The sequence below is a fragment of the Heterodontus francisci genome, chromosome 3, assembly GCF_036365525.1.
Source record: "Heterodontus francisci isolate sHetFra1 chromosome 3, sHetFra1.hap1, whole genome shotgun sequence".
Lineage (NCBI taxonomy): Eukaryota > Metazoa > Chordata > Chondrichthyes > Heterodontiformes > Heterodontidae > Heterodontus > Heterodontus francisci.
This window is the reverse complement of record NC_090373.1, coordinates 197400378-197412142: the sequence shown is the minus strand read 5'-3', so window position 1 is coordinate 197412142 and position 11765 is coordinate 197400378. Positions and strand designations below refer to the sequence as shown.

General features: G+C 46.9%; 1 protein-coding gene across 1 annotated transcript in view; it reads right to left on the bottom strand.

Moving 5' to 3' along the window:
* Window positions 1-210: 210 nt before the first annotated feature.
* The window catches only part of yipf3 (Yip1 domain family, member 3), a 38760-nt gene continuing 27205 nt past the window's right edge, over window positions 211-11765 (bottom strand). Inside the window, exons 7-9 of the mRNA XM_068028125.1 lie at window positions 9576-9689; window positions 4154-4277; window positions 211-1937 (exon numbers count right to left, since the gene is read on the bottom strand). Coding sequence (XP_067884226.1) covers window positions 1804-1937; window positions 4154-4277; window positions 9576-9689 — 372 coding nt within the window. The 3' untranslated portion in view covers window positions 211-1803. The remainder of the gene's footprint in view (window positions 1938-4153; window positions 4278-9575; window positions 9690-11765) is intronic.

Genomic DNA, 11765 nt, shown 5'->3' with positions numbered 1-11765 from the left:
TAAGGACCAGTTCTGTAATCACCTCAAAAAAGAATAAATCAATGTTGCTTCTCCTTCTGTTACACATCACAGAATTAACCACTTGGTTAATGTTTTCACCCAAACATCCTGTCCCTTCTACCACCCAGGATTGATTGAACGCAAAGGTACAAGATATATTGGGTGTTGGGATACACAGCAGTAACAAGCCCACTTCAATTCAAACCTCTCAACTTTACAATTCAATAACTTTTAATAACTTGTTATTTCAAGGTAACATGTTTCAATCTTCCGCTTCTCCCGCCATTTCCCATTTAATGATAGGTATTAATACAAGATCTATACAGCAATGGGGGAGATTAGCAAACAGATAGAGAACTATAGCAGCAACGGGGGAACAGGGAGCAGAAATAAAGATCTATTACCAGCAAAGGGCACACAGGTAGAGACTCACACTAGCAATCGGGGAAGTAGGGGCAGATTGCAGGATCATGATAGTATTAGTATGAAAGTAAGTTCCTCTTAATTGAGGTGAAGTTCTGAAATGGATTCTGCTGATCTCTACACCAGAGCAGTCATACCTGAAAAGGCTGCATTTTAAATTGTACCAAATTTTATATTATGGTTAAGTTTGCTATCAGTCCATTTCCATGCCCAAAGCATACAGCAAAATTTAGACTAAAAATGTTATGCAAGTAGGAAAAAGGCTTGAATTTATATAGCACCTTTCACGATCTCAGGATGTCCCAAAGGTGTTTATAACAAAAGCATTTCATTCAATGTAATGTTAGAAACTTAGCAGCTGATTTGTGCACAGCAAGGTCCCATAAACAGCAAAGAAATAAATGATCATGTAAGCTGTTTCAGTAATGTTGGTTGAGGGATAAATATTGGCCAGGACACCAGAACTCCTCCGCTCGTCTTCAAAATAGTACTGTGGGACCTTTTACGTCCACTTGAGAGGGAAGAGAGAGCCTCAGTTTAACATCTCATCTGAAAGTGAGAACAGACTAAAACAAGTAGTGACCAAGAACAGCAGCACTGTCCTATCCAGCGACCAGCTTAACACAAGTTGCATGTAATTTACACCAATTCACTACATTCTAAATTTTCTCCCTTTCCCCAAGGGCACTGACTCCCTGGTGAAGAGGTTCCCTAGCTCCATCTTTCGGTGCCTCATCCAAGCAGTTATCAGTTATGCGTGACCCTCAACACAGAGCATCAGCAGGCTAACAGACTACAATGCTCCTATCTTTATCTGTGTCCAATGCAGGTTCTTGGGTAGCAGACAGGAGTGAGAATCCTCAGCAATTCTCTCTTCCTAGCTAAGCACAATTGTAGCACCTTAGCTGAGATCAACTAAAAGCACAATCTGGCTCTGAGACATAGTCTTGACTTCTGAGCCAATGCAGACCACATTGGATTATGTTTCTAAGGGAGGTCACTGGATTATGTTTTTTCAAACTGAAACCCTGAATAAAAAGATGCAGAATGTGATTTACAGTCAGCCAAGAACTGTACAGCAACCAATCCAAGCATTGAGAAAATACAAATAAATACTATCAGATCTTAAACATACACACATATAATCTTTAAAAAGTACAGCTCAATTATGTACAGATTGTGTTGATCAGTTGAGATGTGGGGCTGGAATTGACAGCCCATATCACCACAATGAAATAGTTTATCTAAAGACTAGAAACTGCTGTTAAAGCAGCGTACAGGAGAGTGTGAGCCTTTCCTTGCGATACATTACACCCAGCCTGGTCCATACACAATGTCTCCATGGGGAGTTGAGGCAAGGAAGAAAGAATCAAAGATAATTCATAGTGAATGCATCTGCAGGCTGGCTCCGATCGGCTTCACTGTGCTGTTCAGCAAAGTGATAGAAAGTTCCGGTATGTCCCGAGGAAATCTCACTGGCCCTGCATTGGGTCCCTCCAAGGTATCCAGGATACCTGTTTAAAAAAAGAGGCAAAGAATTTTGAAGAGTTTTATACCTCGCGATCACTTCAGGATATCAAACACAGCCACAATTTCTCTCAAATCAACCACTGGATTAGAGTTACTGAAAATACTATAACTTAATCACAACAAGGCACAGCACAGTTAGAAGGAAAGGCAGAAAAATTACTTCTAAAAATCCTCCAGTGGATTTGTCAGTAAATGAATCTTGTAAAAATGAGCCACTTAGTAGGAAGATCCCAGATTCAATCCCTAGGCTATGCTGAATTAGCTGATCTCAAGAGCGTTGGGAATTTAGGTGCTACAATTGCAAAATTTCCACACTCAGTTGAGGATCAAACACGAGCAGTTACCACCTGCAGGGCCAAATCCCAGCACAAGTCTATCTTCAAGGCAGGATAACCAAAGGGGTTGGTGGCGAGAGTGGAAATTGCAGGTGAGGTGAGAGTGACTGCCCTTGACAGCTGGGCAGCATTTGACCGAGTATGGCATCAAGGAGCCCCAGCAAAACTGGAGTCAATGGGAATCAGAGAGAAACCCTCTGCTGGTTGGAGTCATACCCAGCGCAAAGGAAGATGGTTATGGTTGTGGCTGTTGGAGGTCAATCATTTGAGCTCCAGGACATCACTGCAGGAGTTCCTCAGGGTATTGTCCTAGGCCCAACCATCTTCAGCTGCTTCATCAATGACCTTCCTTCAATCATAAGGTCAGAAGTGGGGATGTTCGCTGATTGCACAATGTTCAGCACCATTCGTGACTCCTCAGATACTGAAGCAGTCCCTGTAGAAATGCAGCAAGACCTGGACAATATCCAGGCTTGGGCTGATAAGTGGCAAGTAACATTCGCGCCACACAAGTGCCAGGCAATGACCATCTCCAACAAGAGAGAATCTAACCATCTCCCCTTGACATTCAATGGCATTACCATTGCTGAATCCCCCACTATCAACATCCTAGGGGCTACCACTGACCAGAAACTGAACTGGAGTAGCCATATAAATACTATGGCTACAAGAGCAGGTCAGAGGCTAGGAATCCTGAGGCAAGTAACTCACCTCCTGACTCCCCAAAGCCTCGACAAGGCATAAGTCAAGAGTGTCCACTGGCCTGGATGAGTGCAGCTCCAACAACACTCAAGAAGCTCGACACCATCCAGGACAAAGCAGCCCGTTGGACTGGCACACTATCGACAAACATTCACTCCCTCCACCACCGATGCACAGTGGCAGCAGTGTGTACCATCTACAAGATGCACTGCAGCAATGTATCAAGGCTCCTTCGACAGCACCTTCCAAACCCACGACCTCTACCAACTAGAAGGACAAGGGCAGCAAATGCATGGGAACACCACCACCTGCAAGTTCCCCTCCAAGCCACACACCATCCTGACTTGGAACTATATCGTCGTTCCTTCACTGTTGCTGGGTCAAAATCTTGGAACTGCCTTCCTAACAGCACTGTGGGTATACCTACCCCACATGGTCTGCAGTGGTTCAAGAAGGCAGCTCACCACCACTTTCTCAAGGGAAATTAGGGATGGGCAATAAATGCTGGCCTAGCCAGCGACGCCCACATCCCATGTATGAATAAAAAAAAACACATTATTCTTGCATCCATTTTAGTTTACGTTTTCTTCTTACTGTGAAGCTACTGCACAATTACAGCTTCCTGGCTGCAATGTCAACAGGCAACTGGTTCTCAAGTTCAGTATTACAGTCGCGCCAACAAATGTGTTAAAGTAGCCCATGTTAATTCATCCTATTATCCACCTTATGCTGTGGAGTAAGGCAATAATCAGCAACGCATAAGAGTCTAAACAAAAGCAAATAATTTGGGCTTTTCATGGAAAAATGGGAGAAGCAGACTATGATCCTCAGTAAGACTCCGGAATCTCAATATCTTAATAGTTTTTTACTCATTCACCGTAAATCATTGGTCTTGATTCCTAAACAGCTTTCTTCCACTTTGTTCACCCCTGCCTAATTACGTTTCTGATTCCCAAGCGCCATACAGAATTCCTGATCTATCTGCAAGCAATTTGACATAAATGAGGAAAATACAGACTGACTCAGAATCTAATTTTCTCCCCACTGCCGGGAAGTGGCAGTCAATGCCTCCCTCAGATAGGACCAGCTGACATTAAAGTAAGTGCATTAACACTGCAGGGTACAGCCACTTAGTCTGCTCACTTTCAGGTATTTTTCTGTACCTTCTACAATCCTGTGATAGGCAAAGTGCAGGTAGAGCAGGAAGACCATGTGCAGGGCAGCAAGCATCCCACAGACAGTGAGTCGCTGAGTTTGTCCGACTGTACGGGAGAGCATCACTGCGACCTGTAAAAGAGAGATTCAGAGCACAATGCAAGTAACACATTAGCAAGCTTTTGTTTTTACTGGCAATTCAAAATAGCAATGCATTAAACAACATTTCCTCTAAACATACCTATTTCTGACAAAGAGAGATTAAGATATGGCTCCCCATTGCTCAGTGAGTATATTCTTTGGCCTCCTTGTCTCGAGAGACAATGGGTAAGCGCCTGGAGGTGGTCAGTGGTTTGTGTAGCAGTGCCTGGAGTGGCTATAAAAGCCAATTCTACAGTGACAGACTCTTCCACAGGTGCTGCAGATAAAATTGGTTGTCGGGGCTGTTACACAGTTGGCTCTCTCCTTGCACTTCTGGCTTTTTTCCTGCCAACTGCCAAGTCTCTTCGACTAGTCATGCTTTAGCCCCGCCTTTATGGTTGCCCGCCAGCTCTGGCGATCGCTGGCAACTGACTCCCACGACTTGTGATCAATGTCACAGAACTTCATGTCTCCGCTTTAAAGACGTCTTTAAAGCAGAGACATGGACGGCCGGTGGGTCTGATACCAGTGACGAGTTCACTGTACAATGTGTCCTTGGGGATCCTGCTATCTTCCATGCGGCTCACATGGCCAAGCCATCTCAAGCGCCGCTGAGTCAGTAGTGTGTATAAGCTGGGGATGTTGGCTGCCTCGAGGACTTCTGTGTTGGAGATATGGTCCTGCCACCTGATGCCAAGGATTCTCCGGAGGCAGCAAAGATGGAATGAATTGAGACATTGCTCTTGGCCAACGTACGTTGTCCAGGCCTCGCTGCCGTAGAGCGAGGTACTGAGGACACAGGCATGATACATGATATTTGTGTTCCGTGTCAGTGCGCCATTTTCCCACACTCTCTTGGCCAGTCTGGACATAGCAAGGAAGCCTTCCCCATGCGCTTGTTGAATTCTGCATCGAGACACAGGTTACTGGTGATAGTTGAGCCTAGGTAGGTGAACCCTTGAACCACTTCCAGAGTGTGGTCACCGATATATATGGATGGGGCATTTCTGATGTCCTGTCCCATGATGTTAGTTTTCTTGAGGCTGATGGTTAGGCCAAATTCGGTGCAGGCAGCCGCAATCCTGTCTGAGTCTCTGCAGACACTGTTCAGTGTGAGATGTTAATGCAGCATCGTCAGCAAAGAGGAGCTCCCTGATGAGGACTTTCCGTACTTACTTGAACGCATGTGAGAGCAGCAGGGAGAAGATCCCAAACAGTGTAGGTGCGAGAACACAGCCCTGTTTCACAACACTCAGGATAGGAAAGGGGTCTGATGAGGTGCCGCTATGCTGGATTGTGCCTTTCATATGATCATGGAATGAGGTGATGATACTTAGTAGCTTTGGTGGGCATTCAATCTTTTCTAGTAGTCTGAAGAGACTACGTCTGCTGACGAGGTCAAAGGCTTTGGTGAGATCAATGAAAGCAACGTAGAGGGGCATCTGTTCGCGGCATTTCTCCTGTATCTGACGAAGGGAGAAGAGCATGTCAATGGTGGATCTCTCTGCTCGAAAGCCACACTGTGCCTCAGGGTAGACACGCTCAGCCAGCTTCTGGAGCCTGTTTAAAGCGACTCGAGCGAAGACTTTCCCCACTGTGCTGAGCAGGGAGATTCCACGGTAGTTGTTGCAGTCACCGTGGTCACCCTTGTTCTTCATAGAGGGTGATGATATTGGCATCGCGCATGTCCTGTGGTACTGCTCCCTCGTCCCAGCACAGGCAAAGCAGTTCATACAGTGCTGAAAGTATAGCAGGCTTGGCACTCTTGATTTCAGGGGTAATGCAGTCCTTCCCAGGGGCTTTTCCGCTGACTAGAGAATCAATGGCATTACTGAGTTCCGATTTTGTTGGCTGTGCGTCCAGCTCATCCATGACTGGCAGAGACTGGGCTGCATTGAGGGCGGTCTCAGTGACAACATTTTCTCTGGAGTACAGTTCTAGGTAGTGCTCCACCCAGCAGTCCATTTGCTTGTGTTGGTCAGTGATTGTGTCCCCTGATTTAGATTCGACGGTTGGCCCAAAAGCTCTCTTAATGCCATCATACATTCCTCTGATATTTCCGGTGTCAGAGGCTATCTGAATATGACTGCATAGGTGTTGCCAGTAGTCATTTGCGCAGCGCCTGGCTGTTCTTTGTGCAGTGCTTCTGGCTGCTTTAAGTGCTACGGATGACTGTGTTCGGGGAGCCCGTCCACGGCGGCAATCAGAAGGAAGAGCGGCCACATGGTCCCGGCAGTGGCTCCCACTCACTCGGCGACTCCGCGCTGTTTCCACACAAACCTTCCCCACAACTCCGGCTCGGCTCCCGGATCCCAGTAGCAGTACATCATTGTAAAAGGGACAATGGTGGGAGCTGATGAAATGTTTTATTACCTGCACCCCCTCCGCCCCCCCGGCTCACCCCCCTCGCACCCCCTTCCCCCGGCATCCACCTACCCCGGTGTAGGGGCCCTAACAACCCCACTGCCTTGTGGGTGTCTCGGGAGAGACCAAGGCTAAGGGAGTAAACCCTAACAGAAAATCTGGAGTGGAACCCCGTAGGCGGTCATGTGTCACCTTTGGCATGTTTCCGGCAGTTCCTGCAGCCATACCGGTGCCAAACGTCGTGCTCGGCACTCCTTTGGACCCCACCAGGAAGGCCGAGAGGGGGGTTTTGACGCTTGGGCAACCAACAACCTCCATACATCCGCCCAGGCATGTGCCCTGGAGAGGTCACTCCATTGTCGCCTCACAGCGACCAAATCAACACGGAAGGCAGCAGTTACGGGTTATAAGTCCAGCTCAATTGGCGTAGAGATTGGGCGCCACGGGTTGCCTTTGTCGGTGGGAGAGGTCATCGCTTCTCACTGGACAGCTACTGCCCGCCTCAAACCGGGCAGCCCCCGGTCAGTAAGATTCTGTCCCGCCACAGTCCACCTGCTTCAATGGGTGCTTGGAGCTCAGGCTCATTGCCCGACAAGTGGACTGTAACACCGCACCAAACAGCACGACCAAAAAAGGAAAGAAGGTACCAGCCCTTCGTTTTGCAAGCTGCAACATCAGAACTATATGTCTTGGCCTGTTGGAAGGCCTCACACAAATCAACGATTCTCGGAAGACCGCCATCATTAACAACGTGCTCAGTCGACTCAATGTGGACATTGCAGCACTTCAGGAGACACGCCTCCCTGCGAGCGGATCTCTAAGAGAGCAAGACTACACCTTCTTCTGGCAGGGTAGGGATCCTGAAGCACCAAGACAGCATGGAGTGGGCTTCGCCATCAGAAATTCTTTGCTCAGCATGTTAGAGCCACCCTCAAATGGCTCAGAACGCATACTGTCCATCCAACTGCTCACCGCCTCTGGTCTAGTACACCTACTCAGCATCTATGCTCCAACACTCTGCTCCCCACCTGAAGCTAAAGACCAGTTCTTCGAGGAACTCCATAATATAATTAGTAGCATCCCCAACACCGAACACCTATTCCTGCTGGGGGACTTTAATGCCAGGGTTGGGGCTGACCATGACTCATGGCCCTCCTGCCTTGGGCACTATGGCATTGGTAGGATGAATGAGAATGGACAGAAACTGCTTGAGTTGTGTCCCCGTCATAACCTCTGCATCACCAACTCATTCTTTCACACTAAACCCTGTCACCAGGTTTCTTGGAGGTACCCAAGATCACGTCGTTGGCACCAGCTAGACCTCATCGTCACACGGCGAGCCTCTTTAAACGGCATTCAAATCACACGCAGCTTCCACAGTGCGGACTGCGACGCCGACCACTCCCTGGTGTGCAGCAAGGTTAGTCTCAAACCAAAGAAGCTGCATCACCCCAAGCAGAAGGGCCGCCCGCGCATCAACACTAGCAGAATTTCTCATCCACAGCTGTTACGTAAGTTTCTAAATTCACTTGAAAAAACCCTTCAAAACACTCCTACAGGGGATGCAGAGACCAAGTGGGCCTACATCAGAGACGCCATCTACGACTCAGCAACGACCACCTATGGCAAACGTGTGAAGCGGAATGCAGACTGGTTTCAATCTCACATTGAAGAGCTGGAACCTGTCAAAGCCGCTAAGCGCATTGCACTGCTGAACTACAAGAAATCCCCCCAGTGAGTTAACATCCGTAGCTCAGTGAGTAAATGTGCAATAAATGCTGCAATACAAGCCACACAGAAGTTTTCAGGTTTGATTCCTAGTTCCCTTTAATTAGTTTCAGCAAATAAATTATTAGTTTCACAGCTGGTAGGTGCTTGGAGTGGGAACAGCGGTTTCTGAACTTCGGACAATTTGGGGATTATGCGGCAAGTTCCCATTTGTTTTTAAAAGCCAGCCGTGAAACTGACACAGATTTTAAAAGCTAAGCGCTCCAGTTCGCAGCAACTGTCAGAGAGGGGCTACAGGCGTGCTGGAAAACATTGACTACTTGTGCAAGCAAAAAAAATGCTAGGTATCTCATTAAATCAGTGCCAACAAAGTGTTGAGAAAGTAAGTCAATAAATTAATCTTCTCATTTAACGCTTCATCACACAAATGCACATTTGCTTTGTTGTTTTGATTATTAAAATAAATTTTTAATGCCTTTATCTTTCAGAATTCTCTTCCTGGCCTCCGATGCAAGACAAATATTGTAATATGGCCCCATATGTGAAAAAGTTGGACAACCCTGATCTTGTACATATGACTGCTAATTTTAGATTCCCCCACAAGTAGAAACATCTTCGCTATGGATACCCTACTGAACCCCTTTACGATTTTAAAGACCTTTATTAGGTCACTCTTCAGCCTTCTCTTTTCAAGATGCCCCAGGCTATTCAACTTTCCTGACAGGTATAACCTCTCAAATTCTGGTATCATTCGGGCGGCACAGTGGTTAGTACCGCAGCCTCACAGCTCCAGCGACCCGGGTTCAGTTCTGGGTACTGCCTGTGTGGAGTTTGCAAGTTCACCCTGTGATTGCGTCGGTTTCCGCCGGGTGCTCCGGTTTCCTCCCACAGCCAAAGACTTGCAGATTGATAGGTAAATTGGCCATTGTAAATTGGTGGTAGGTAGGTGGTAGGAGAATTGAGAGAATTGGGGATGTAGTAGGGAATATGGGGTTAATGTAGGATTAGTACAAATGGGTGGTTGCTGGTCGGCACAGATCAGGCCGAAGAGCCTGTTTCAGTGCTGTCTCTATGATGACATTCTCAAGTCTTTTTTGCACCTTCTCCAGTGCCTCTACATGCGTTTTGTAATATTAAGACCACAACTCAATGGTTTCCTGTGCACAGTTACCAACGAAAGAGAGAAAAATGTCCTACCATCCTGAGTGTGGACAGTCCTCCAATGATCAGCCACAGCAGATAGAAAAGGGAATGGAGATGAACATTGTAGGTGACGACCAACACAATGCAGGGTCCAAACAGACCATAACCCTGTGAACAAGACAGTAGAATCAATTCAGGACAGAGATATCGTCATTCCACAGAAAGGTAACAAATCTTTGGGTATGTGATTCATCATTTGGAGTGTTACACTACCAGATTATACAAGCTGACAGCAAGTACCTCGAAACAAACTCTCATTGTGGAGCTGTTGACAAAAAGTAACAAAGCTGAAACGACAACTCTGCTTCTTTCTCCACAGATGCTGCCTGACATGCTAAGTCCAGCATTTTCTGTTTTTATTTCAGATTTCCAGTATCTATAATATTTTGCTTTTGTATTTGTATTTAATTCACTGCTACTTCTCTTTCAGGAATGCCGCCTTGAACAAGTTCTGTTCTCTCTGACGGGATTTCCATTTGTCTCTTTTACCTTGTTCACCTTCATTGCTTTCTATTCCCTTCTTGTGTTTGATCAGGTATCTATCAAAACTCACTTTCGAGCCACATCTCCTTCCTTAGCTACCATCTCCAGTTCCGACTTATTCCACATGCATTCCAACTGAAATTCCACCCTCTGTATTTCAGATTGACCCACGATTACAGATAATCTCCGAGATAGTCAGAATTCCTCAAACCACTGTTCTCGCCACATCCTAAGATTCACTGTCAATGCCATGTGCCGCCACATGCAGACTCTTATTTCTCTCTTCATCAGCACCTACTCACGATCTCAAAGCTATCCTGGGCTACAGTTTCATTTCATCCTTCACTTCTTCAACACTTTAACAAAAAACTTTATCTTCCTTGCAGGTGTGAAGGATCACAAGCTTCAACAACTCATGGGTACCAACCGGATCCTTCTTCCCCTTCCCTTCCCTCTGATCCCATCCCTTCTTCGAATCTCACCCTTTGCTGTGTATTCACGATACCCTCTGACCTTCCCCTCTATGACTCTTAACGATCTGTTCTCAGCAAAGGCCTCAGCTTCATCCTCTTATGCCCCCATCTGAATGAATTTTGAGCTTGGCATGACGCTGGACTCTTCATCTGTCGCCTTCACCTCTGTGCTCACTTCATTGTCCAGCAGTCTCTTCAACCCCACCCCCATTCCCCAGTGGACCTTTTTACCCATCTCCAGTATTCTCCCTCCACTTGGACACCTCCCTCTGGCCTCATACCCTCGCTAGATCTTTTCATTGAGAACTGTTAGCGAGCAATCAGCTCTCTCAATTTCTCTGCTCCTCTCACGCACACTAACCCTCTGAACTTGCAGCACTCTGTTCTCTCAGGTCCAACCCCAACATCATCTTCAAACCTGCTGACAAGGGTGGTGCCATTGTTATCTGGCATACCAACCTCTACCAAGCAGAAGCTGAACGCCAACTCTCTGACACTTCCTGCTACCTCCCCCGGACCATGACTCCACCACCGAACATCAAGGGCTGTCACTTACCTCATCTCCTCTGGAGATCTTCCCTCCAGAGCCTTCAACCTCATTGTCCCTCAACCCCGTACAGCTCACTTCTACCTCCTTCCCAAAATCCACAAACAGGACTGAGTTCTGATAAAAGGTCACAGACCTGAAACATTAATTCAGTGCACAAAAAGCAGAACAAATCCAACCCAGCCAATTACCGTCCTATCAGTCTACTCCCAATCAGCAGCACAGTGATGGAAGGGGTCGTCGACAATGCTATCAAGCAGCATTTGCTCAGCAATAAACTGCTCACTGACGCTCAGTTTGGGTTCTGCAAGGACCACTCAGCTCCTGACCTCATTACAGCCTTGGTCCAAACATGGACAAAAGAGCTGAACTCCAGAGGTGAGGACAGAGTGACTGCCCTTGACATCAAGGCAGCATTTAACAGAGTATGACATCAAGGAGCCCTAACAAAACAGGAGTCAAAGGGAATCAGGGGAAAATTCTCCACTGGTTGGAGTCATGGTTGTGCTTGCTGGAGGTCAGTCATCTCAGTCCCAGGATATCACTGCAGGAGTTCCTCAGGGTAGCATCCTCGGCTCAACCATCTTCAACTGCTTTATCAATGACCTTCCCTCCATCATAAGGTCAGAAGTGGGGATGTTCACTGATGATTGCACAATGTTCAGCACCATGCGCGACTCC